The sequence below is a fragment of the Trachinotus anak genome, unplaced genomic scaffold (genome assembly GCF_046630095.1).
Source record: "Trachinotus anak isolate AG129_WGS33_773 ecotype Australia unplaced genomic scaffold, CSIRO_AGI_Tana_v1 ptg000016l, whole genome shotgun sequence".
Classification (NCBI taxonomy): Eukaryota; Metazoa; Chordata; class Actinopteri; order Carangiformes; family Carangidae; genus Trachinotus; species Trachinotus anak.
In genome coordinates, this window is record NW_027273867.1 from 1,571,433 (window position 1) to 1,598,012 (window position 26,580).

General features: G+C 40.8%; 1 protein-coding gene across 1 annotated transcript in view; it reads left to right on the forward strand.

Moving 5' to 3' along the window:
- Positions 1-318: 318 nt before the first annotated feature.
- nxph1 (neurexophilin 1) overlaps positions 319-26,580 on the forward strand; it is a 55,665-nt gene continuing 29,403 nt past the window's right edge. The window contains exon 1 of the mRNA XM_071500928.1: positions 319-723. Coding sequence (XP_071357029.1) covers positions 670-723 — 54 coding nt within the window. The 5' untranslated portion in view covers positions 319-669. The remainder of the gene's footprint in view (positions 724-26,580) is intronic.

Here is a 26,580-nt window from a genome sequence, read left to right on the forward strand (position 1 = left end):
TACCTGGAGTTACTGGCAGCTGAGCTCTGAATGTCAGCTCATTCATCTACAGCAGCCAAGGTGAAACGCTTTTTCTTACCGAGCGTCTGTTTTAAGAAAAAAGGATAGAAAGGGAGAAAAATAGCTTTCTGCATCCCCTACCAGTCCCCCCCACCCACCCCCCACCCCGCCCCCACCCCCCCACACACACACACACACACACACACCCACCCACCCCCACCCCACTCATGTCGTCCCTCCCCCCCTTGAGCGAGAGTCTCCTGGTTGTGTTGTGGGCGCTGGTTATAAAGCGGAGAGCCCCCCCCCGTTCCCTTCAGATCGGAGCGCTCAGACCGCTGCGTGCGCTAGCTGTCAGACAATCGGGACTCGAACCTGTTCACAGCTATGACCCTGCTGTTCTCTCTACCTGGATTAACTCTCAAGTAACCGCTGTTTGTTTCCCCCACATCCCCTAACACCACCCTCACCCGGAGCAGCAGCAGCCTCCGTCCTGCCCCCCCGTCTCCAACTATCAGCTTTGTTCTGCGGTCATGGGCTGCATCGTGTCCTTTTTGCCTTGGCTGCTGAGGGGCTTGGCCGCGCTGTGAGGTAGATACCAGGTGGATTTATGGTCCGCAAAGCTGCAACTACCAGCCGAGGGAAATTAGTGGAAGTTTGAGTTCCGGGAGGATGCAGGTGACGTGTTGGTGCGCCGTGTTCCTCCTGACGCCTGTGCTTTGCCTGGTGAGTTTGATTCTCCCGCTCAGTCTGTATTTCTAGTTAAACTGACAGAAATTCTGAAAGCCGGTAATATTTACTCACAGTGAGAGGACTTTACTGTGGTCACTAGCATTCCTGACGCATTTACACCACGGCTGTTTGGTTATTACACCGGGCGGCACAGTCAATAAACGGTCAAGTGTGTAAAGGAAGAATTCAAACTTTATTCCAACGTTTTTGTAATTGTTTGACAGTGGAACTTGCGCCAGGCGCGCTTTCTCCATGCGCAACACCGCTGTGCGTAAAATACAGTCACTGAAGAAATCATGCTTTCACATGCCAGAATGACTCCTGTAACAAGGTAAAATCTTTTAGGATATATAGAGGTTTTTTGTTTGAATGCTGAAGATATCAAGTGCCTCAAACAGCGATCTTTAAGCGGCATGTGCAGTGAAATGGTCTCAAGGGGGCGCCCTAACAAACCAAAACTCCACTGTCACAGCACAGGCTGTACAGCGGGTTAGACAGGACCCTGGGACAGGCTCCTGTCTGACTGACTGTGACCAGGCGCGTCATGTCAAAGAAATCTAAGTCATGGTAAATGTGCTTTTTCGGTATAGCACAGTTTGTTTTAAATGAATCAGCCAGAAAAAAAACAAACAAAACACAATCCGCGAGTAAAAGAAGCTTTACTTTACGCTGAACTTAACATCTGATACACAATAAATAGATTCTAATGCACAGTTCATATTATGTCGTTAAGAATAAATGTAGTTTTTTTAAAAACTGAAACAGGCAGGTGGGGGGTCACTGCGCCTGATTTTTACTACAAATCCAGTTATTTTGACACGACGAAAAGCAGTTTTCCTTTACGCTCCCAGTTTCCAACATGAACAGATAGAAAAGAAGAAAAAAGAAGAGACAGCGATTCTTGTCAGTTTTTTAATTTTCCACTCCACTTTATAAATCGACAGGTTACATTGACTAACAGGCCTGAGTAAGATAACGTTTAAATCCTACCTTTTCTCTAATTGAACATATATCCATGACTGTATTGCTTTACTTTATTTTATTCTTAATATAAGCAGGTTCGATATTTTAATATTCTGCTTCTAATTATTAGAAAACTCATCTGATGGACTGCAGCTCGATGACAACAGGTGTAATCACTTTAAAATTTGAAGTATGTTACATATGAAAATAAATATAAATGTCAGTGAAAATTGTATTACACACACTGACATTACAATAGGCAACCAAACTGAATACCCGTAATGTATTCCCCCATACTATAAATATGTGTGAACCTTTTGAGGGAGTATCCGCACTGGGTTTAAGATGTGAATGTGTGTGTAAATGTGTGTGTCCTCCTTTATCTAAAAGCTAACACACTCAGTAAAACACACAGCGGTTGGATGTGGAGCTCTCCAAGGTGCTTAAAGTATTTAAACACACTTTTCCCTTCACATCTCCAAAGAACCAATGTGCTTGATGATCCATAACGGGAACAATAAGGCCTAACCTAATATATTTTAAATGAAATAGTACGTTTTAAATGGGACTTTTGAAACGGAAACTAATGCTTAAAGCCGAAGTTGCATTGTCTGACTTCTTTTTGACACCGTTCTCTTCTCGTCACATTTTTTTTTTTTTTTTTTTTGCCGCTGAGTCCAGATTTTTTTCTTTGGCCTCTCTTCGTCTCCCTTAAATATTTCCCTGTCCTGTCTCCGAATAAAATTCTGAAGCTAAATGTCATTTATAGACAACAAACGCAAACTGGAATTTGTTGTAAGATTCCTTCTGTCGAGAGAAATGTGTGTTTCCTAAATGGCTGCAGCGCACTGGTGATAAAAAATCCAGTCGGCTTTCCCAGTAAATCCTGTTCGCCGTGTTGTGTGAGTTGAACGCTCGGCGCCGCTTTTTGCGCAGCCCGTTAACCATCAGTGTTCTCCACAGCAGCGGGGATTAAGAGCTGAACTTTGATGGTTTTATTTCGTGTTAAAGGCTCCTGTCTCAGCTTAAGCCTCTTGTCTGAGAGCCGCGCCTTGACCCCGATAACAGCACAGCTCAGGTAGGCTGCTACACTTATGAGACAGAGCGGGACCATTACCTACGGCTCCACTATTTAATTAACACACCTCTTATTGTTCCTGCACAAAAGAATTCCATGTGGGATTATCGTGATTTTTATTCAGACATTATTTGAATGGAAATTCTATACATTTCATTCGGAGCAGTTTAGAGGGATAAAATGTTAAAGGTGTTGCGTTCGCTTAGCCTCAGTTTTTAATCCTTTATTTAGGCTACACATCCTCATAATACTGTGATCTGTAACCAAAGGGTATTGAATCATTTCATTTTGCTGTTATATAGGATTCCCCTAATTAAACTATATGAGCAAGTTGTAGATAAATATGAAGTAGCCTAGTGGTTTTGATAATTTGGAACAACTATATTTCAGCACTGAAATCAAAAATAGGTGTTTGAGTTATTACTGAAAATCTGTCTATTTTATTAGCATGAATAGTGCTGCTGTTATTTATGTTTTTTTATATTTGTTTCTTTTATCCATTGCCTATTTGTGTATGTTGTATACAACCCTACAATTAGATTTCATGTTGTCAGTTTGGCTTCTTCCTGTTGTCATAGACCTAAACTCAGACAACAAGGGGCATTTGAAGACTTCAGCCTTTTTTTTTTGGAATTGTCAGACGTCCTTCTCGTCTGGGCCTTGGTGCAGCATTATGTGAAGTCAGGCAGTCTCTGGGTGCTGGCTCCCGCCACCGCCACTACCACCCCCCCCCAACTCAGTTCTCCTCTCCCTTGGGAGAAACAGATGCAAGAGGTCCCACTGGCAACAGTCATAGCAGTCACATTAAAGTGTTATTATCAAACAGCGCAAATGGGGCCTGCAGTGTCAAGCAGTCTGCACAGTGGGGAGGAAAGAAAGTCCCACTGAGATCACTACAGCACAGTTCACACAGTGTGAACCCCCCACTCTCCGACCCCATCTCACCACACCCCCTCTTCAGTCTGTAGACCTCTAAATTGGCTCATAAGAATAAAAAAGCGATGTTTTCAATGAGCTGTTTGAAGCTGAAATCAAGAGCGGGCCGGTATTAATTCAATTATATAGCAAAAGCATTTGTGCAAATGCCCACATGCTGCGCGACTGAACACACATACACAAACACACACACGCACGCACACACACACAAATGCAAGGACAAGTGCATTGTGTGGCCATCAAGTAGGAGCCATGGAGAGCGTGGAGTGTTATGTTTTTTTCAGCCCAGATGTCGACTAAGTGAACATTTCTCTCAGTTCCTTGTACAACCTTTGTGCTACTTAGCTTTTAAAGCAGCATGGAGGTGTCACTTTAGAGCTATTCAAGCCCGGCTACTGGAGAGAGCCGAGTACAAAAGGGCTGAGAGTTCAGTCTTGGAGAACAACACGGCAATTCCCCCGCTGCTGTCTCAGTGGCCTCAGCTCAGCCCAGTTACCCAGCTCTGTTACATTCACCTGCTTTTTGCTCAGTCAAACTGCCTCTCAAGGTGGTGACAAGCCCAAATCCAGGCATGCTTGAAAGCCTCCAGGGGGCCTCAGCGGGTTTTAGTCATCCATCAGGAGGTTCCAATGGTGCTCGAAGGGGTTTGTCTTGTTCTTAAGGAGGTTTCAGGTAGTTTTGAGGAGGTTCCAGAGGCCTTTAGCAGGTTTCATGCAATGTTCAGAGTGTTTAGGCATCATTCAGGTGGTTCTATGAGTTCTTCAAATTCTAAGGATCTTTGAGGGGGCTTTAGCAGGTCTTGACAATATTGCACAAGTCCTTGGCTTGTTTTGCGTTTTTTCCACTGTAAAATGTCTTGCTCAGTATACGTCTTGGTTGAAATGTAATATTTAAATTTAATTTGAATGTAATAACCAAATTGTAGGGATTTATATATATAAAAAAACTAAAATCATAAAAAGTGTTTATGTGTATGTTATGTATTCAAAAAATATATATTGGCTGAATTATGATGATATGGTTTTTAAATTATTTATTTATTTTTAACTTTCAAATATAAACATTGCTATCAACCCTGAAAAACCATTATGTTTGGAAGGATATTTTGGTAAATATTTTGTCTTTGAAATGTCCAGAACTCAAAGAAATTCAGTTTACAGTGACTGAACATAATGAACAGCACCAAAGCCTCACGTCTGAGAAGCTGGAGCCAGAGACTGTTTGGACTTTTTCACTTGAAAAATGACTCAAAGGTTTAAGTACACAACTTGCATAGTTATTTTCTGTAGAAAAACAAATTGTTAAATTAACAACTGCTTCAATTCTAGTCTCAATAATTGCTTCATTGTCTTAGTGCATATATGTTTTGTTGGGGGAGAAAAACAATACAAAGAAAATGCACTTACTAGCAACATACTGTCAAAATTCTGAAATTAAATTAAGATTTACGAGAGTGAATTCCCCAAATGTAATGCTCGTTTGAGCTGACCTTTGACCTCCAATGAGTGTGTCATGACACGTGAAGGTGACTTGTTCTTTTTGTAGGGCTTTGTACTGTGTGAACTGTAACCTCTGTGAACCTGCCTGTGAGTCCTGGGCTGTCTGATCTGAGCTTGGCCTCCTCAAGCAGCTGCACACTCCCACAAACAGCCAAAACAACCCCTGACCTTGGTGTTTGGCTATAAAGTCAATGATAATAGCATCGGTGGTGTCTGGAGTCCAGCGGGTGGTGAATGAGGGAAATCATTCTCGGATTTGCATCTTTAATGGTGTTATATATATTACATTGTTAAATATTTAAGGAATCTCCCTGAAATGTTCCCAGAATAAACACCAGCGACTCTCTCTCTCTCTCTCTCTCTTTCTGTGTGTGTGTGTGTGTGTGGATGGTATGTTTGAGGTGGTAGGCATGATTAATGACTACAGCCTCTATTCTCTCCTCCATGTGCTGCTCCAGATTTTCAATGGCGTTCACAGTTCAGAGGTCAAAGGGCGTTGTTCTCAGAAAATCAAGCCCCACTTCGTGACCCGGGTTTGATCCTGAGGGAGGCTTCACACCTCTCGATTCTCTCTCCTCATAGAGCAATCCTTTTATGGCGAAGCGTGTGGCACCTAGATAGAAGCACTTTGAAGTGGCCCAGGGAGAGAAATGTCTCTGAAGGCAGGAAGTGACTAGATAACCCAGTCCACCCTGTTTACATCTCCAGGTGCTCCTGTGACTCCAGAGTCTGCTCCTTGCTCGGCTCGTCACAGCTCAAGTGATAGAGCAGACCCCTTCAGAACTCACCCTGATATCTGCATTCACAGGAGATGATCCAACAGTGTTTTTGATGGCACTCAGTCAGATTTCCGGGCCCCTGTATTTTATTTATTTATTTTTTTTGTAAGTGAGCAGTGACCATTTAAAATAATGACAAACCATAGATGGGTGTCTCCAACTGTGGTAGCTCGCCTGTTTTTACGCCGTTGTTTAAAGCTGCACTTGTAAGTATTCTTCAGCTCATTAGTTTGATTTTATGACCTGCAGATTTACTGTTTGGTTCAGTCCCAGCACTCATTCATCTCATTTGCAGCCATAACAGTGCACATTTTTTTAGCATTAAAACCTGCCCAGCACCAAACAGCAGACATTTAGTGACCAGCTGGTGAACATACCAAATTCTTCACAACTCCAAATTAAAGTTAATATAGCTCTGTCTGCTGCAAGTGTTTTTTTTGTTTGTCTCTATAATTAACAATGAGCTGGATAGTCCAATTGATCGGAATTATTAGCTAATATGTGCATGAGTGTGTGTAATGGCTTCACTGGTGACTGGGCCCATTTGACACATTTGGTCTGGTCAGAATCTGGCTCTCCCTCACCAACTCCTCTTCAGTGATGCTCCATAAAATCTTCTCCACAGCTTGTCTTACTTTTTTCTGTCTCTGACATTTTGGCAGCTTCTCTGTACAGTTTTTCAGTCTTGTTTTACATCCATTTTACCCAGTCGGGAAAGGTCAGCTAACACCTGTTTTTTTCTCTAATATACATGACATAAATTCTGTGGGCATTTTTGACTTTATCAGATAGTGTCACCCAGCATGCATGCAGTTAGTCAGACAGACGGGTGGGGCAATTACATGATTATTGTCTAAAAACAGACCACAATGCCTCCAGGGGCTTTTTTTATATTTACCTGATAAATACAAGGTTGTGAGTCTGAAAGCCTTAATGAACAACTTTGTCACTATTGTGTGAATTGTTTTCAATAAAGATTTAACATTTAATATGATTATTGTCTTAAACCTTTAAGCCGCCTGTTTTCTTTTCATAAGAGGAGCTTCACTGGATGGCTCAGCTGTTAACAAAGGTTAACGCCCCTCCCACAGACTGCACCTCATTCAGTGCAACCTCCCTGACTAGTGTCGTAAAAAGGATGTAATCCCTCATTGGCATCCCACAAAAACAACAACCATGTAACAGGGATGAAACCACTGTGAATTTAGGAAGCCTCCAGCAACATTGGACTTTTGATTTGGATAAGGAAGCAATGAGTGCAACAAACATGAAGTGCTGGTGACAAGCACAATACCCTGACACCCCACAGACCGAAGACAGTATCTGATATTTTCATAATTGTAAGGAAATGTTCTATCACTGTATATAGTATATAGTATATGTGTGGCAGAGTTCTAAGCACACAACCAGATAAAAGAATACTTTTAAATTAATATGTGATGTTCATTGAATTATGAAGCTTTATGAAATTTCAAGTAGGCCACTGTACATGAGTAACACAGATTATTGTTGGAAGGACTGAACTGATAAGTGGTCACTCGTTTATAGACATCATCATTGTGAGACACTAGACAGTGAAAATTGCCTGTTTAAAATACAGCTCATTTAGTGAGATTTGTACATTGATTTCTACAAAATATGTTTTACTGACTTTTCTGGAATTCTCAAATTTTAGGAAAAAATATGTCTTGAATTTTGAGATGGAATTTTTTGCAGTGCATGACCAAGTCTCATAATAACAGAGGAGATATATAAGTGTTTCAGCTCCAATTGCTCAGGCTGAATATAGTTATTAACCATGGTGAACCAACAACACAGTCTCTGATTGGATATGATGCAGGCAGTGAATTTGGAGTTGTATAGTGATGGATTGCCTTGCTTTCTAACCTTATGATGGGCTTGACTGACTAGTGAAACAGAGCAGGCTCAGAGTCTGCACTCCTCATGGAGGCAGGAGGAGGAGGAGGAGGAGGAGGAGGAGGAGGTGAGAGTAGTGGAAATGGAGAGGAAGAGGAGGTGGGGGTGAGCATGGCAATGCTTCCCTCTGCTGCGTCGGCAGTGATGGATCTCCCATCGCAGCTCATGTCTGCTGCACAGTCCAACAGTCACGGCCCTCACTGACGGGAATTACCAGCCATGTCCGTTATCTTCTCCTTTAGATCTTTCCATCCTGTTATGTTACAGTGACTGGCCATGCGCGTGCTGTAGCCCTGCTCCAGAGACATAGAAGAAAAAAAAATCAATGAATGATGAATACTCGTGAGCTCTCGAACCCAGGGTTTAAACCCATATATTGGTTGACAGCATTGAACTATTTCTGAAGCAGAGAAATCATTTCAGTGGAATGAGGAAAGATTTCATTCAACAGTGTAGCTCCACGTAAAAAATCAGTGTTTCTCTGATGTTCTTGGACACAGGAGGTGAGGAGGGGCTACAGGCTGGGAGCTGAACTGCCACAAACGTTAGCTCAGCTTGTTTTTAGATTTGGATTCCTTCAGTTTTCATTGTCCAGGAGGTTTTTAAAGGGAGTCAAATTATCCTCAGAGGTCTCCTCCTCTCCAAAACAAACATGGAATTAAAACCAATAAAATAATAAGTTCATCCAAAAGTCATTAAACCTACTACATAATAAAATCGTATAATAATTATAACATGATCATTTGATTTGTTGAGCTTGTTGGGAGTGCGGGCAGCCTTGGGAAAGTACCAGACAGATGGAATTCAGAGGACAACAGGCCTACAAACCTTAAGGTCACCCAAGTTCTCTGGTGATCATATAGAAAACTTGTCCCTACTCATACCCATAGTGTAACATAATGTGTACTGTCGTCTTTGTCATCATGGTAACATTTCTAAACATGCTGTTAGGGTTAGGTTCAAAAAAAGATCATGGTTTGGGTTAGAATAAAGACTTCCAGTAGCATTTGTCACCATGGTTACAATGATGAATATGTGGTTTCTCAGACATGGATTAAAATAGTTAAAACAAACAATTTTGTCTTGACTTTGTGGACTTTGTCTCTCCATATATTACGTCACCTGACTTTCTCCTTTTCTCCCCTCACAATTAACATGGCTGTGAGAGGTCACCTAACAATGAGACATAACTATGGGTTGTGATAAACTGTTTGCATAGACAATCTGTGGGGTAGTCTTTTACCACTTACACTTACCCACTAATAAGTGACTCTCTGACCTAAAACTCTGACAATCACAATCACAGTGTCTTGCACCACATTACAAAGAATATATTTCACTAGTTATCCAGACTGGATGATGGAAGTTAAGGCACTTTGGACTGCTGTTATAAAAACTGCAAGAGGAAGATTTGGAAACTGGTGGAGGTGGTTACTGCAAAGTGGGTTGTTTGTTAAATACTGAGGTCATCCGTGTGCTGTATCCGTTCTCCTGCAAGCTTCAGATCACAGTTCAGCAGAATCCTGACATTAAATCTTCAAAGCAGGAGCTCTCTCTGACACCTGTGGTTCACTTTCTGACTTTATAGTGCAAAGTCAGATGAAGAGAGAGGAATGTGAGATGGAGAACAGAAAAGGAAAGAGGGAAAAGGAGGCGGAGGTGAGCACAAACGACTTTCATGCGCTGGCTGCTTTATGAGTACAGTACTCCAATTTGTCGTCAACACCCTGTCTGTCAGACCGGGCTGTTTGTGCTGCTGCTGTCACTCCAAGCAAACAAGCTGATATATAATGCAGCTGAGGAGAAGCAGGCTGCCAATTGTCAACACAGATGGTTTTTTGAAGAGGAACAAATGATAAAGTCAGTTAGGTTTAACAGCAAACTGACAACCATGGAGATATTCCTACCTCATTTTCTCACTCGTTGCTCATAGATGATAGGAAAGGTAGAGAGCTGTCGGCATGAAGCAAACATTTTAGATACTTAAGAAAAGTGTATTCATAAATGATGTGCTGAGCAGGAAAACTGCTCAAATGCTCGCAAATGGAACAGTCCTTAGTTAATTTATTGTGATGAACACCGGTGAGCCCAGCCAGGATTTCTAATGCAAATACAAATAGTACAACAGAAAATGCTCAGACATCCATCAAGTTTTATTAGCAGCATTTTCACCCAATACGACTGACAAACAATTAACAAACCAAATAGTTTTGATAAGTGAGGATTAGTTTGGAGAAATTATTGTCCTCATGTAGGAAAATCTTCAATTAGAATGGCCTTTACTTGCAGTTAGCTCTTTACATTACTCGTGGAAAGTAAGACCAAATGTCAGTGGTAAAAGTTAGGGTTGGGGTGCGATAGCATTTCACCAAATCCAACTTCATTATCAGATCCACTCATCAAATCAGAATCTTTCCAAAACCCTTATAAAATCTCCAGCTAGAAGGTGAATCTCAGTTTAGCTTTCATCATTTACTAAACACAAGTACAAGTCAAAGGTTCAGCTGTTGTTGGGCAAAAAAGCCAGAAATACGACAGTTTTTACTGGTGGTTACAAAATGAATTAACATTGATATTAATTAAACCAGCCTAATTACTTTTTACTACTGATAACTACAACCTGAAAATGAGATGAAATGTTGATTGTTGATTGATATGAAATAACAGCTGGGACAGACTGACTTTTACACTTTTACACCTTTTGAGTGATCCAAGTAACAGAGGTCCTGATTCACAGCTGTGAGATAAACGAACTAAAATAATTGATCTGATGTGTCTAAAAAGGTTATCTGGGGCTCTCCTGCACCTAATGTGCCGCGGCAGCTAATCATGTCCCCACTCTGTTCAACTACAAAAAACACAGTTAACTGGTGAGATGTCAGAGAGTGATGTGTCTCTTCATTCACAAAAAATCCTACAGGACAGTCAGCGGGCTGGAGAGAGCACATTAAACATCAGACTAAGGTTTCAGTGGAGCTGTTGGAATTAAATAGATACAGCTGATATGATCTGTCATCTGTGACATTTTAATCCACAAAAGCAACAATTAGCTCTAACCGTTGCTTTGACTGTCAACATATCTGTAAAGTTTTTGTCATCTCCATCAGCCTGCCCTCCCTGTGTGATCGTATGCGCGGTGCTTGTGATGTGTTCCAGCGGATTAGTCAGTAAATGAGTGCTTCACTCGTCATAAGGATGTTCTGGTCGTATCAGTGTGATTGTGTCATTATGAGGTGATTGTGTTGTAAATGGCTTGTGTACATATAATAACAAAAAGCTGAATCAATTGATTTTTCTGGCCACTTTGGTCATAAAATGACACAGGGGATGTGTTAGCAAACAGTAACATGTCCAGAGGACACAGCACTCAGCCATGATCAATGAAGAATGCCCAGTGTTCACCATCCTTTTTGCTCTGTTTTGGTCCCCACCAAGTCCTGTGACGAATATCTTGCTGTTTAGCTGATAACTGTATTTGTCTGCTGTTTGGTGCTGGATAGGCAGTGCACAGTGGGAATCTTAGTTTTTTCACTTGCTGGCTACATCAGAAAATGAGGCTGATGAGAGTTGGCAGCCAGAAAACTAAAAAAAATAAAAATAAAAAATTAGCTACAAGAAGCTAGTTATATAGAGCCGATGGGAACTGCTGAATTAGCTCATTACTGTGTAACTAAAAACAACAGCCTTGTTTAGCCTGACCACAGTTTATTATGAAATTTATACCACAAATTTATACCACAAAAAAAAAAAAAAAAAAACACACAAAAAACATTATCAATTATTAACTGCCATTACAGGCAGAACTATTCAATTCAATTCAATTGAATTTTATTTGTATAGCACCAAATCATAATATACATAATCTGAAGGAACTTTACAGGGTCAGGTCAGACCTGACATTAGACTATAGAGAATAACCAACAGTTCCCACTAAGAGCAGCAGCTGGAGACGGGGGAGGAAAAACTCCCTTTTAACATGAAGACACCTCCCAACAGAACCGGGCTCAGGGTTGGGGGGGTCTGCCTCAACCGATTGGGTTTAAGAGGAGAAAGGGGGGGTGAGGGAGGGGCAAGGGGAAGAGAGAGAGAGATCAGGAACAGCTGTATATACTACAGGTAATGATGTTATCAATAGTAATAATAAATAACAGTGGTAATAACTATTAAGGCAGCAATAGTCTTCCTCCAGTTTAAAATTAATTTCCAATAGCATGAGTGAATCATCTATTTGTGCCTAGATGTCATTTGTGAAGAAACTGGGTGAGTTGATGCTTAGAAATGACTGAGAAATTACTAGAAATTACAGTTCTTTTAGCAAGTGGCAAAGCTCAGCATAGGATGCAGAATGGAGAGTCAAAACTATTTATTTTCACCTCTTGTAAAACACTTTGATCTAAAAGTGAGTGAATAATTGCTGTTATTGATTAGACATAAAATGTCATGTGTCGATCAGCTGCTGGGTTAAAGGGGCTGCAGCTGTTTTAAATTGCTGTTATGGGTTTGGTTTTTGCAGGATACAGATGAAATCTTCAAAGCAGCAGCCCTGTTGGGCCTTATAACAAAATGATGGAGTGTCACTTCAATGATAAGAAATGTATTTGTTAAATTGCATTTAATAATTTCACTGCAAACACACTTTCATGTAGCTTATTCTGGTTCACTAATCAATACATTGCAGCACAGACCTTTCTCTCTGGAGTGAGGGCCGCGTTGATGATGGAGAAGACCCATCCTTATCAGTTCATCAATTTGGTAAATGACAAGGCTCCGTTGCTTACAGCGACCCTGGAGATTGTGGCCGTAATGATTTTTCAGAATTACAGTTCTACTTGGATTGCAGTCACAGCGGAGGGCTGAGAAAACAGCCACAGGGTGTGTGTCTGCATCTGACAGTTGTCAATCATGTGTCAGCGGGATGAGGGTCATCCTTTAGAGAGGTGGTGCAGTGGTGAAAGATGAGTAGAAAGAGGAGGAGGAGAAGACCCTCCACTCCTCCCTTATCTCTCTTTCTCATTTACCGTCTCTCTCGTTCTCCTTGTCTGGTTATCGTGCTCTCTCTGACTTTCTATTCTCCACACCCTCTCCTCAGAGTCACATGAATAACTTGTCTTATCTAGCTGACCCTCGACTTCAAACACTCCCTTCCTTCCTGGGAATCAGATGTACTCCTACTTATTGTTTGCCATTTTCTACATTTTTTTTTTTTTTACCTCTTATCAATTTCTGTGCCATCAATTCATGTTTTTCTACCTGAGGCAGAGAAAATAAATTCCTTGCAGGGCATTGTTCAAATATACAGCGAAAACATGCTCACGTGCATTTCTCTGTTTACCGTCAGCCTTCTCTGTTAAAACAGACTGAATTCAGATCTGCGCTGTAGAGGAGTGAATCAGGTTGTGGGAGGACAGAAAGCAGCAGAGAGAAAGTTACATTTCCTAAGCGAGTTCATGTTCTGTCAGCATCCCCTTTAAAGCAGCACACCCTTTACTGACTTGAACAAAAAATAGAATCAAACTTTACGAAATCTTTTTCCAGAGCTTTCAACCTCTTTCAGAATTATAACACTATTTAATATAACAACACCATTCTTTAGAGAAATTACACAAAATGTTTTGCTTCAACAGTAACTGAGATAGCTAGCAGTAGTTCAGATCTCACACTCATGCTGAAGACCATGTGATGTGGTTGAAAGCTCTGGGAAGTCAGTGGGACTTTAGGTCTTCCTGGGGTGGAAGTACAAAATAATATAGCAACATCATTTAGTGATATAAATCCCACAGTTACTTAGCTCAGCTCTGTTGATGAAGAACATGTGATGTGGTTGAAAGCACCATTACAAAAAGATAACAAGTGGACTCTGAGCTGAGATCATCTTGTCAAATTACTATTTTGGAGTTCAGATGAGCAGACAGTGAAAACTAAGAACAGGTCCTGTATCTCAGTTGTATAATCACTATAGGAGCGGGTGATTAGGTACAAATAGCTAAAGTTACACGTGTCCATTGCTTAGCCTCACAGAAACACAAAAGATTTCATGCAAAACAATTCAGCAGCGCCACAAACTACAGCCTCCAAAAAGACGTTGCAACCCCTGTCTGAAACAGTTTCCATAAAAACGGAACATTACAACCTCCCTGAAGGCAGATTTATTGCAGGACTGATTAATTAGACTGCACTGGTTTTAGCAAGGTGTAGCAGGTAGATGTACAGGTTTAGGGTGAGGCTAACCCTTGTTCATCAGAAAAATGAAGGCACTTTATTTGAAATCCTGTGAATCCACCATTGCTATAAGGGACTTTTGCTCAGTTCTTTGCAACATTACCCACAATGATCTCATACAACCAGAGTTGTTGAAATTGTATGAAATCTACCTTAATAAAAATTGTACAGAAAAACCTCTATTTCACCACATGTAACATTCTATTACTCAATCCATAGCATACTTCACAAATGTACTAATTCCAGCTCTAATTTGAGTGTGTTAAATTCATACAGGGAAACAAACAGGACAAAGTATAGTTAAAAAAAAACAAAACAAAACAAAAAAACATAATGTAGACTGTACTAGTCAATTTATTTGTTAGAGCACCTGTCAAAAGCCGCACTAACAAGTGGAGGAGTGGCCATAGTGAGAACTGTGACTTTTCATGGCCACTACACACATTGAGTTGGTGGCTCAATCTGAAAAAAATAAAAATTAAATTGCCTGTAAGTGTGAATGTGAGCATGAACAATTGCTTGTCTCTGTATGTCAGCCCTGTGATAGGACAACCTGAAAGCTAACCTGAAAGCAGTCAGTAGTGGACTGTTGCTGACTCACTTTACATGAATAACAAATAAAATAAAAAAAACATAAAAGCTGTGGCTGAAAAGCTCAGAGGAAAGAAAATTAAACCATAGATGTGCATCTAGCAGCAGTAAGTCTGCAGACACCAGACATGAGGACTAGAGCAGCAGAGAGGCTTCGGGACCACAGCCCGCACCGGGTTGAGTACAAACACCAGTCAAGCTTTACAGCATTTAGACAACAGGAGGCTTGTCTGAGTTGATTTTATTATAGCACTTTAATTCGTGTGGTTCTGTGTTTGATATTATACCGTGCAATTTAATTTCCAATCTTGCACTCTACTACTAACTTGTAGTTACAGAGATTGGAATGTGAAAAATGAAATAGAATTCAATGCAAAGCAGATTGAGCAGCAGTAAATACCAGCTACCTGCTCAGTTTTTGGTGCGACTAATTCGCGTGTTGATTCAGTCATATGGTCATTTCTGAGATCAGCATTAGAGCTGCTTTGCTGTTGTGGTTGTGGACTGCGATATGAAAAGGTTTGGTTCTGATAGAAAAACTACAGTAATAAAATCACAATAGAATTTGTAAATGAATTGTGTAAATAACAATTAGGATATAAACATTGCGAAAATAATTTCAATAAAATCCATGTGCAGGTGTTTCTATTTCACGTATTACATGTACTGTACATACAGGACATTCAGTGCACATAAAACGCAAACATCATAATCCTGTTGGAAAGATAGAAAATCACCAGCAATGTAGAAATCGTTTCTCTTTTTCATGATTTAAGTTCTCGTGGCTTCTTGTGGAACTTACAGAACTTTTTCTCATTCTGTGTGGCTCTCTGTCACAGAGAGCTCCCCACTTGAGCATTTATCAAATCAATTACTGCTGATGGGAGTTCCTCCTAACAGATAGTGAGGTGTCTTGGCACTAATTCGTCCTGTCGCTTTGATGGATTCGCTCAGTTCTCTGAGCATCAGGCCCACGGCTCGGGAAGAGCATGGCTGATCTGTCAGGACTCACAAGCCATTACTTAAAACATTAGCTGCTCAGGACGCAGAGCACAGCTCCGCTATGATGATGTACAGGAGATTTCTGTGTGTCTGCAGGGAGATTCAGGGTGGATGGGCCTGGACTGGAACAGATGCAAGAGAAAGCTCCCTGAGCTCATGAAACAACTGATATACATATATATACATAATATATAATACATTTTATATATAATATAATACAATAATGTTTATATAATAACATTAATTATTATATATATATATATTTAATAATAATATAAAATCCATATTATCTATTCATATAATATATATAGAGGAAATATATCATTTATTTAAAAAAATATATAATATTTAACTGATATATTTCCTCCCACAAGAAGATTCTGATTTCGGAAAGGTAAAATAATAAAGAAGTGTAATGAAGTATAATGAATTAGTTCTCCTGACAGTAAGTATTAAAATTACTGTTTTGAGTAAAATGGCCAACATTGAACAGAGCTGGGTGCAGACCACATTTTGCGTCTTCGACCCTGCTAAAATTTAAAAACCATTTGACATTAAGTCTCAAGTTCTCAGGGAGTAAAGCCATTCCAAAAAAAAAAAAAAAAAAGTTGTGTGGAGTAATTAAATGTGTTTGCTCTAGCAGGTTTCTTACAGTCAGCGTAACTGCAGACTTTAAGCTGCAGCAGGGGAAGAGGATGGGACAGGAAATACTGTACTGACAGTGTGTGTCCGCTCCTGAGCAGCCAGATACCGAGCTCAGTGTGTCGTGCCATCATGACTGACACACTGAAATCATCTTTCACAACTTGCCAGCTTGTCAGAGGAAAGCAGGATCTCCTCACCATGTTCGATCCCTGACGATCATTTCTTATAAGCCCCCTGTTACTCAGCAAAAAGCACCTGACAATCATTAATCCTGAATCCTAAATGTCCTATCTTTATTGAAACGTTAGCATAAATCCTTTTACTAATGTATTCCTTGCCCTGCAGGAACATTTGGCATTGAATTCCTCAGTTACTGCACTGTAACATTTTTCCTCACTTTGACTGTTTATTTAGCTTGTTACAGCCAACAGCAAAGCAGGTGGAACACACACACACACACACACACACACACACAGAGAGACACACAGACACACAGACACACACACACACACACACACACACACACATATATACAAGCTGAGCTCTAGCACTGCCCCTTAGTGGGGAATGCAGGGATGGAATTGACTTTCTAACCACCACATTTTTAAAAAGTTGGATTAAATCCTTTGTGACTATGAGAAGCTCTCTGCTGTATAGCTAATACTGCAGCTGTTCAAATGACTGGGACTGAAATACTGGCGTATTCTGCCAGATTACAATAGAAAAAACTCAGTTTGACTGCACATGCATGTGTGTGCCATTAAGCAGGATGAGTTGTGTGTGTGTGTGTGTGTGTGTGTGTGGGTGCCATCATGGCAAAATGTGGTCCTGAAGACACCAACTGTAGCAGGAGCTACCACAGAGGTGGTTTTAGTGCTTCAGCATATGCGTGTCTGTGGACAGATTTTATCACAGTGATATCATCAGAACCATGCAACACATCACTAAACCTCACAGATGTGTAGTTAAGAGCAGAATGACAGCTGACTTCCAAGATGGGTGTGGCCCAATCAAGGGCACTGAAGTAAAATAAATCATGGAATGGTTTACTGCTTGTAGTAAGGGGGTGTCCTGGCTTAAGCGAAACCAGATCTGTGGTCATTTTTAACGCTCAGTCTTTATTTGTTTACTTTATTTAATGGTAATTGTGACTTGTAATGTTCTTTGTTTAATGTTACCTGCTAAGGGACAGCAGATGTGAATTAGCATTTCTGCTACAACCCAGCATGTTTTCATTGTTCATTTTGTACTGATATTCATTAACATACATTGTTCCTATCAAAAAAACAAATAAATGAATAAAATAAGTAGGGGATAGGAAGAAGGGAAAGGGCCACTGTTCCCCCACTCTACACCCTGATGTAACTTGAGGATTCCAGTTTCCACTCCACATAGGATTTCAACTGCTGAACACTTCAGGGTCTCCTTTGTTGTATTTTTAGTTTCATGATGCTCCAGATGTTTTCAGTGGGTGACAGGTCTGGTCTGCAGACAGGTCAGTTTAGTGTCCGGACTCTTCTACTACAGAGGCATGCTGCTGTAATACTCTCAGAATGTGGTTTGGTGTTGTCTTGCTGAAATATGCAAGGCCTTCTCTGAAAAAGACAGTGTCTGGATGGCAGCATATGTTGCTCTAAAACCTGTATATACTGTTCAGCATTAATGGAGCCTTCCCAGATGTGCAAGCTACCCAAGCCATGGGCACTAATGCCCCCCCACACTATCACCAATGCTGGCTTTTGAACTGTGTGCTGGATGGTTCGTCTCCTTTGTAGCCTGGAGGATGCAGCGTTCATGATTTCCAAGAAGAATCGGAATATTTGATTGGTCAGACCACAGGACAGTTTTCCATGTCACCTCAGACCATCTTAAATGAGCTCAGGCCCAGAGAAGTCGGAGATGTTCCTGGATCATGTTTAGATATAGTTTCTTCTTTGCATGGTAGAGTTTCAACCTGCATGTGGATGAAGCAACAAACTGTGTTCACAGACAATGGTTTTCAGAAGTGTTCCTGAGCCCATGCAGTGATTTCCACTGTAGAATCGTATCTGTTTTTAATGCAGTGCTGCTGAGGACCTGAAGATCACGACCATCCAGTCCTGGTTTTCAGCCTTGTTCCTTTCTCTGGATTCTCTGAATCTTTTAATGATATTATGAACCGTAGAGGCTGAAATTCACAAATTCTTTGCAGTTTAACATTGAGGAACATTTTTCTTAAACTGTTGCACTATTTATCCACACAGTCTTTCACAGAGTGGTGAACCTCTCCCCATCTTCACTGCACAGAGCCTCTGCCTCTCTGGAGCCTCTTTTTATACCCAATCATCTACTGACCTGTTGACAATTAACCTCATTAGTTGTGAGACATTTACCAGATGTTGTTTTAGCATTACACAACTTCTCCAGTCTTTTGTTGCCCTGGTCCCAGCTTTATGAAATGTGTTTCTGGCATGAAATTCAAATTGAGCAAATATTTTTCATAAAACAATAAAAGTTTCAACATTTGATATGTTGTTCTGTTTTCAGTTAAATATGAGTTTACATGATTTACACATCATCACATTCTGTTTTTATTTACATTTTACACAGTGTCCTAACTTTTTTGGAAACAGGGTTGTAGAAAGTTGATATTTTAGGACATTAAAATTCAAATGGTTACTATGCAGGCATACTTTACAGAGCATTTTGAGTGAAGTATCTCAAAATGGCAGCTGTGGGTTATGCTTTGATAACAGACTGCTTGGGCAGATTAATCCACATTTGGTGCCCTAGTAAGTATTTGCAGCAGAGGAATGATGTATATGTGTGTGTCCATGGTGATGAAGGAACACGCAACCCAGTGCAACAGTGTGGCTCAAAGATGTGTTTTAATAGTTTCTGGAAACAACAGAGCCCTTTAAGATAAAAGGAAGAATAAAATATATCAGGCCTTATGTTTTCTGTTTGCCATACACAAGCTATGGCTCATCCACTTTCACCCTCCCACACTCACACCACCATGAATATACACAGTCCAACTCTCTTCCTCTCTGGCCTGTATGATTAAACTCTCCTCTCCCGTCAGTCTGAGGATGACAGCCAGCTGCTGTCCCCTGTGATTAATGGTACACAGCGTCGGGCTGAAAGGCACACTGGGAGGACAATGAGCATTTTAAATGGACATTATTCCTACAAAAGCCCCATCGTGCTGCTGGACAATAGGCAAGGTCCTGACGCTGTCAAGGTCAACCTGTGCTGCCTTTTGTTAAAATATCAGTGCTTGTTTTTCAGGCGAGGACTGTATAAATGGGGTGTGGTGGGGTGGAGAAGAGGGGGTTTGGGGGGGGGGGGAGGGGGGGGACTGCAACACAGTCCAGACCTGGACTGTGTTGCAAATGGGTTTTCATTTTGATATCTTCTACATGTCAGGTTGAGCAACGGTGGCCTACAACCTGAAGGGGACTTGGGTGTACTTTAAAAATACATGAGGTGACAGAGCACACACTCCTGCACTCACACAATTAGGTTGAATTAAAGTCATCAACATGTACTTCATCCTTGTATTTGCTCAGCTGGCATATGCCCACATCACAATAAAATATGAGTAGATCTTCTTGGTCTCCAGAGTAGGGCTGGGATGGTATGGATCGTATCCCCGGGGTTTGGCAATTATTGCCAATGACAGTCCTCTCTGTCTGTGAGTGTGTTGTGCTTGGGCAGGACTGTGCTCACCCAAAACACACACACACACACACACACACACACACACACACACACACACACACACATATACCTCCACCTCCACAAATAGAGTTTAATTCTGTGGAGGAGATGGGAGACAGTCAGTGATGATAACTAGCTTGTTTGTATATTTCATATGGCGCACAACATGCAGTCGTTCTTGCTTTTTCACGAGAAAAAAAAATTTAAACATTACAGCAATGAGGGTAATGAGTTCCATGGTGTCGTTACAACCCTGCTCCAGAGGATGAATCCCAATGAGATTGGTGACCCAGTGAGGGTCCTTTCTAGGTCAAAATGTTTGCTTGTACAAAAGAAATGTAGAACTCTGATAGGCAGATTGCCATGAAATTTTCTGAGCACATTCATTTTGACTTCTTGACCATTTCTCTTTCTCCATCATTGGGAAAAAGAGTCATGCAATTTGCTGAATATGTTCATGCACCCACGTGTGGAATAACTGTTTTGATTTTAATTACCACATGGTCATTTTTCCTCTTGTGCAACATTCATGACTTGTGATGCATGTCGTCCTGATTATTGGCCACTTTTTGTGATCAGAGTTCTAAACATTTTACCTTTGATTTCAACATTGAGAGGAGGCAGGAACTCTGAATGTCAGGAGTTGTCTAACTCCACTCTCTGATCCTAGGGATTTAGGTAATATTAAAAAAGAAATCTCAGAAAGGATGGGGATGTCAAGCTGTAAGCACTCAATGAGTTGAGTAAGAAAAACCAAGAAGTTCCACTTTCACAGCTCCACACACTAACATGCAGGTGTGCATGATTGTGACTGAAAGGATGTTTCATGCATTGTTAGACAATCTGACAAGCACCTCCTCCTCTTGCGTTCTGATGTAGTCTGTAGCTTCCTAGTTGATTTCTTTTTAAAACAGGTAATGCTTGACATAATACTGTTAATCCTATGCTCTGCTTCATGGAACGCGCAGTGTATATTTAGTGTGAAAGACATATATTTGTTTAATATAATTTGTTTTCTGAAGTTACAATCATAACACAAGGTTTGTGAGAAGTATCCACCCGCTGTTATTTAGTTTAGGGGTTGTTATAGAGGGAGTAAAACATAAATGAGTGCCTCTAAAACATTTGTCCTCCTTCATGTCAAACATCATTTGACAGTTAAGCATCACAGGCCATTTTGGTGTTTTTTCCTGTTAGACATCTTGTCGCAGTGATAGTCTGTCTGCAATGATGTGACCATTGCACTCGAGACACACCTTCTGAAAAGGATGGGTGAGTCTTTAACAGGTCTGCTGTATGCCATACCTTGACAGAGTGCTTTGATACAATGACACTGTGTGACCACTCCGTTGGTTCAGATCCACTGAAGTGAGCACTGATATAATACAGTAAAGGGCCAATTAGATAAGAGCTCATGTTCCGTTGCTGCTCTGCTTTGATGAGACAGAGAGAGAAAGACAGACGAATGAAATCCTATGAAATCCCAAGTACAGCGTTCACTTAGCAGCCTCTTCCCTCTGGCTTCAGATGCAACACAGGCCTTTGATTTTCACATTAGCAGTTTGAATTGAGGATGTACAGCTAAACCAGCCTGGCTTATGATGCTCAAAAATGAGCAGTGGAGGTAGTGTTAACCTAACCCCCTTCCCACCTCTTCCCTCCCCTTACACAGGGGCTTCGGTCAGGCTGATAAGGGCTAATCCGTTCATGTACATCTTACTCAGATTCCACATTGATGTTGTGTGGCAGGCCTCATAGCCACTTGTCCCGACCTCTCGGAGGTTCCTGCAGTTGTGAGATGCAGGTGAGCACTTGGTTGGCTTCATTGGAATGAAGATGAACTCCCCTCACAGGAGTGTGTTTAAGAGAAGAGCAGCTAGGCAACATGCTTTGAATAGGAAGCAGCTGGTGAGAATTTAATTGGAATAGAATGATGACACCGGATAAACCCACCTATTGGCTGTCACTTTTATTCTATTTCTTTTTTAAAAGCTGTTAGAATACTTTCATTTTATGACCTTTGAGAAGTTATTAAAGATTATTTATCTCTAGTTTTCATTATAATTACAACATTCTGCTGCATTTCTTGTATTCATACTATAATCTGAATTAGGACAACTTTCTCTGCTGACCAGAGTTCTTCTCATGGATTGATCCATTAGAATTCCAGTAATTACAGAACACAAAACTTAGTCTCCAGCCTCGCTGTTGGCTCTGTGAGGCTGTGCTTGTGCATGGCGGTTAAAATGCTAACAAGCTGATTTTTGCAGCTATAGGCTACTTCCTAACATGTTTACCATCTTAGTTTAGTGTGTTAGCAAGCTAACACTTGCTATTTGGCACTAAATCCCAAAAAGGTTGATGGTATATCATTAGTTTTATAGGTTGGTCATAAACCCACGTGTAGGACAAATAAAAATTTAGACCCGATGAGGATGCCTTGTGAAAAGTTAAGGGACCACCTGTTTTTATCCTGCAGGGGAACATGAACGTCTGTACATTTCATGGCAATCCATCCAGTATTTGTTGAGACATTACCCCCAAAACCACAAAAAACCTGATGTATCACCAAAGCAAACAGCTAACATTGTGTCATGACAATTAATTCAATAGTAGTTAAGATATTTCAGTCAGGACCAACTGACTGTTGCTAGTTAACGATGATTGTTGTTTTCTGTCTGCACCAGAACCTTGAAACCTTGAAAAAATGAAGAGGTTTTTGCTCGTATACCCTATGGAAGTTTGGCCAGAACAATATCATTTTCAGTTGAAGGATTAAGTATGTTTTTAAAATTGGTGATTCAAATGAAACGAAGTGATGCCAACCAATTATCAAGATAAAGTTATCGGATTTATTTGTTTTGCAGTTTTGATTTGCAGGTTTGTTTGAATGTTCTTTTTGCAAAAATAATTATTCTGTGCACATGCGTAAATGCACTGATTAGTTGGATGTTGAGAAGTGTAGCGACAAGTGCCAGCAGGTCTGAATTTTGCGTTTGGAAGGAATTGTGTGCTTTTTGTTATCTATCTCTATCTCCCTGCATTCTGCGAGGACATTTAGGTGAAATGTATTGGTGTCCTTGCTCTGTACTTTGCTCTGTAAAGTGTCTTGGCCCTTCCCCTCTCTCTCCAATCAGAGATTATAGGTACTTATAAATGTTGCATTTCCAGTGTTATGTTATCGCTGCATTGTAGCTCTCTTTTTGTGGAGTCACAGTCTAAAGATAGGAATACTCTGAAACAACAGGTTTAGGAACTTTGATGAGGTCTCCCTCTTTTTCTAGTCTGATTGTGATAGATTTTAAAAGCAAGACAAGCATGTGTAACTTATAACATTAATGGTGGCTCAGTGTACTCGTAAGCCAGAACAGAGCATGCAGAACACTAAGGCCTTACACCTGAAACCCCTGAAAAGAACTGAGGTATCATTACATACTTTAGCTTGTCAAGTTATTAGTTTACATCTGTGGTTTTCCTTCATAGTTTGACAAGTTATGATATGCCAAAGTGTCTGTCTCCCATCTCTGCTAGAACTTTCATTTCATCATAGAACAATATCCCGGAAATGTGACTGACAGTAATTACTGCTGTGGCAAAAAGGATGTTAAAGCAGATGAAAGATCCCCAAAACAATGCAAATGTTGAGAACACTCACATCAGTGCGATAGCTGCTACACTGAGTTGCCAGCCCCTGACCAAGATGCAGTTGTGAAGATGGCTGCTGTCCATGTGCCAGGATCCCATCCTGCTAGAGATCTTGACAGCTGATCATTAATTTAACAGACGACATCATCATCATTGGCCTGATCACCAGCCTGATGATCAGTCGCACTACGGAGAGGAGGTAAGAGCCCTTTCATCATGGGTCAGGACAGAAACCTCCATCTTAACAGATTTGAGACTAGGACATGGTGTTGGACTTAGGGAAGGTACAGGAAGCACGAGCCCCCTCTCACAGGACACCTGTGGCCACCTGTGGCCTGAATGTCACCTATTGAGTCAGAAGGCAGCAAACCAAAGGTTTAAAGGAATCATTGGTGCTGGTTAACAAATGTGGTCATGAGTTTGCCATACACAAATCATCAGTGTTGTGCATAAAAGCGCCTATTTTTTGGTGAATGATGAACTGAACGTATCCATTTGCAATTAATGAACATGAACAGGAGCGTCATTAACTCTCACGAGAAATGCAACAGAAACTGGTGGTGATGCATCCAAAAGCCGTTTGCCAACTGCCAAGACCATCAGAAGAAGAAGAACTAAGGCACCTGAGGGTTTACAGCACCCAGCATGCATCTGGTGTCTAGTGCTGGCAATTCAATCAACACAGCTACTGGTACTGCTGAAGCCGTTTTTTTACGAACATTTGAAGGACTTTTATGACCAAATCAGTGCAGATTCCTACGTCTGAATAAAGTAGCACGAACTTCAGCCACATGGGAAACAAATTTGAAACAGCACATTGAGGTAAAGCACCCAACCATCTTTGGAAATATTTGTGAGTGAATGATGGGCAAAGGAAATCATCAAGAAAGGGTAAGACCATTAGCAGCTGCAGAGTTGAAACGCACAGCTTGTACACACAACACATATACTCTCAATGGCTTTTAAAAATTGTGACTTTACAGTAGTACACAGTAATTCATTTAGTTTGTGAAGTGGCAGTGTTAGGGGGCTGGGGATGGTAGGGCAGGAGGAGATTTTACTGATAAACAATATAAAAAAAAACAGAAAGAAGAAATAGAAATACTGGCTCGTTTTTTGGGACTGTGAACTTAGTTCTTAATTCAAAATTGTTAACTATGAACATAGCTCATTTTAACCTGTGTAAACTAAACTATGAGCAAGCTCTTGTGAAGTGTAAACCTGAACAACATTGCAGATCGTTGTGCATCTGTGCCTGGAGCACGGTGTCCATTACGCTCTCCGTAACCAAATGTCACTGTTCCTGAAGTTAAAGAGCAGCTTGACACCCGAAAATGCTTGTGGGAAAATGTTTTGTGGATTGATGAGACTAAGGCTGAATTGTTCGCAATTGTTCGCATAGTGATCGCATCATGATTTTCGCATTGAGAAAATGAATTCCCAAGTTTATAAAGGCATCTTACAGGATAATGACAGGATGGCTGCTGACGCTCAGTAGAAGCTGACTGATACAGCAGGACAGTGACCTGAAACATCAAAGTTAATCTCAATGATTTCAGACAAAGCAAAGAAAACCCACCTTCTGGAGTGGTCTGTCAGAGCCTTAACCCGACAGAGATTCTATTGAACAACCTCAAAAGAAACATTCACACCAGACATAATGAGAACATGTCTGAGCTGAAGCATGATACAAAATTCCTCCTGAATGTTGCACAGGTCTGATCAACAGCTGAAAGAGCTGGTTTGAGCTTATTGCTGCCAAAGGAGGTTTGACTAGTTATTAAATTTGAGGGTTCACTTATGTGTTCTGCCAGCACTGTTAACATTTAATGGTCGTGTTCAATAAAGACACAAAAAAATATCATTGTGTGTCATTAGTTTAAGCACATTTTGTTTGTCTGTATGTGTGAATTAGATCAGATCACAATTTATCACCAATTCAGGAAGAAAAACATTTAATTCCAAAGGATTCACATTCTTTTCTTGCCATTCTACATGTATTTTGGCCAATTAACAACAATATGATTATACTGTGTTTTGCTATTAATATGCTATATATAATAAATCATGATAATAAAAAGTATTATTAAATGTTGTATATTTTATATATAATCACCTGCCACTTTATTAAGTACCCTTGTTCAACTGCTTGTTAACGCAAATATCAAATCAGCCAATCACCTGGCAGCAACTCAATGCATTTAGGCATGTAAACATGGTCGAGACGAGCTGCTGAAGTTCAAACCGAGCATCAGAACAGGGAAGAAAGGTGATTTAAGTGACTGTGAACATGGCATGGTTGTTGGTGCCAGACGGGCTGGTCTGAGTATTTCAGAAACTGCTGATCTAGAGGGATTTTCCTGCACAACCATCTCTAGAGTTTACAGAGACTGGTCTGAAAAAGAGAAAATATCCAGTGAGCAACAGCTCTCTGGGAGAAAATGCCTTGTGATGCCAGGTCAGAGGAGAATGGCCAGACTGCTACGAGCTGATAGGAAGGCAACAGTAACTCAAATAACCACTCGTTACAACCAAGGTCTGCAGAGGAGCATCTCTGAACACACAACACATTGAACCTTGAAGCAGATGAGATACAGCAGCAGAAGACCACAGCAGGTGCCACTCCTGTCAGCTAAGAACAGGAAAATGAGGCTATAGTTCACACAGGCTCACCAAAACTGGACAATAGAAGATTGGAAAAACGTTGCGTGGCTTTGTTGAGTCTCAATTTCTGCTGCAACATTCAGATAGTAGGGTCAGAATTTGGCATCACCAGCATGAAAGCATGGATCCATCCTGCCTCGTATCAACAGTTCAGGCTGGTGGTGTAATGGTGTGGGGGATATTTTCTTACCAACCGTTCATTGTTTAAACG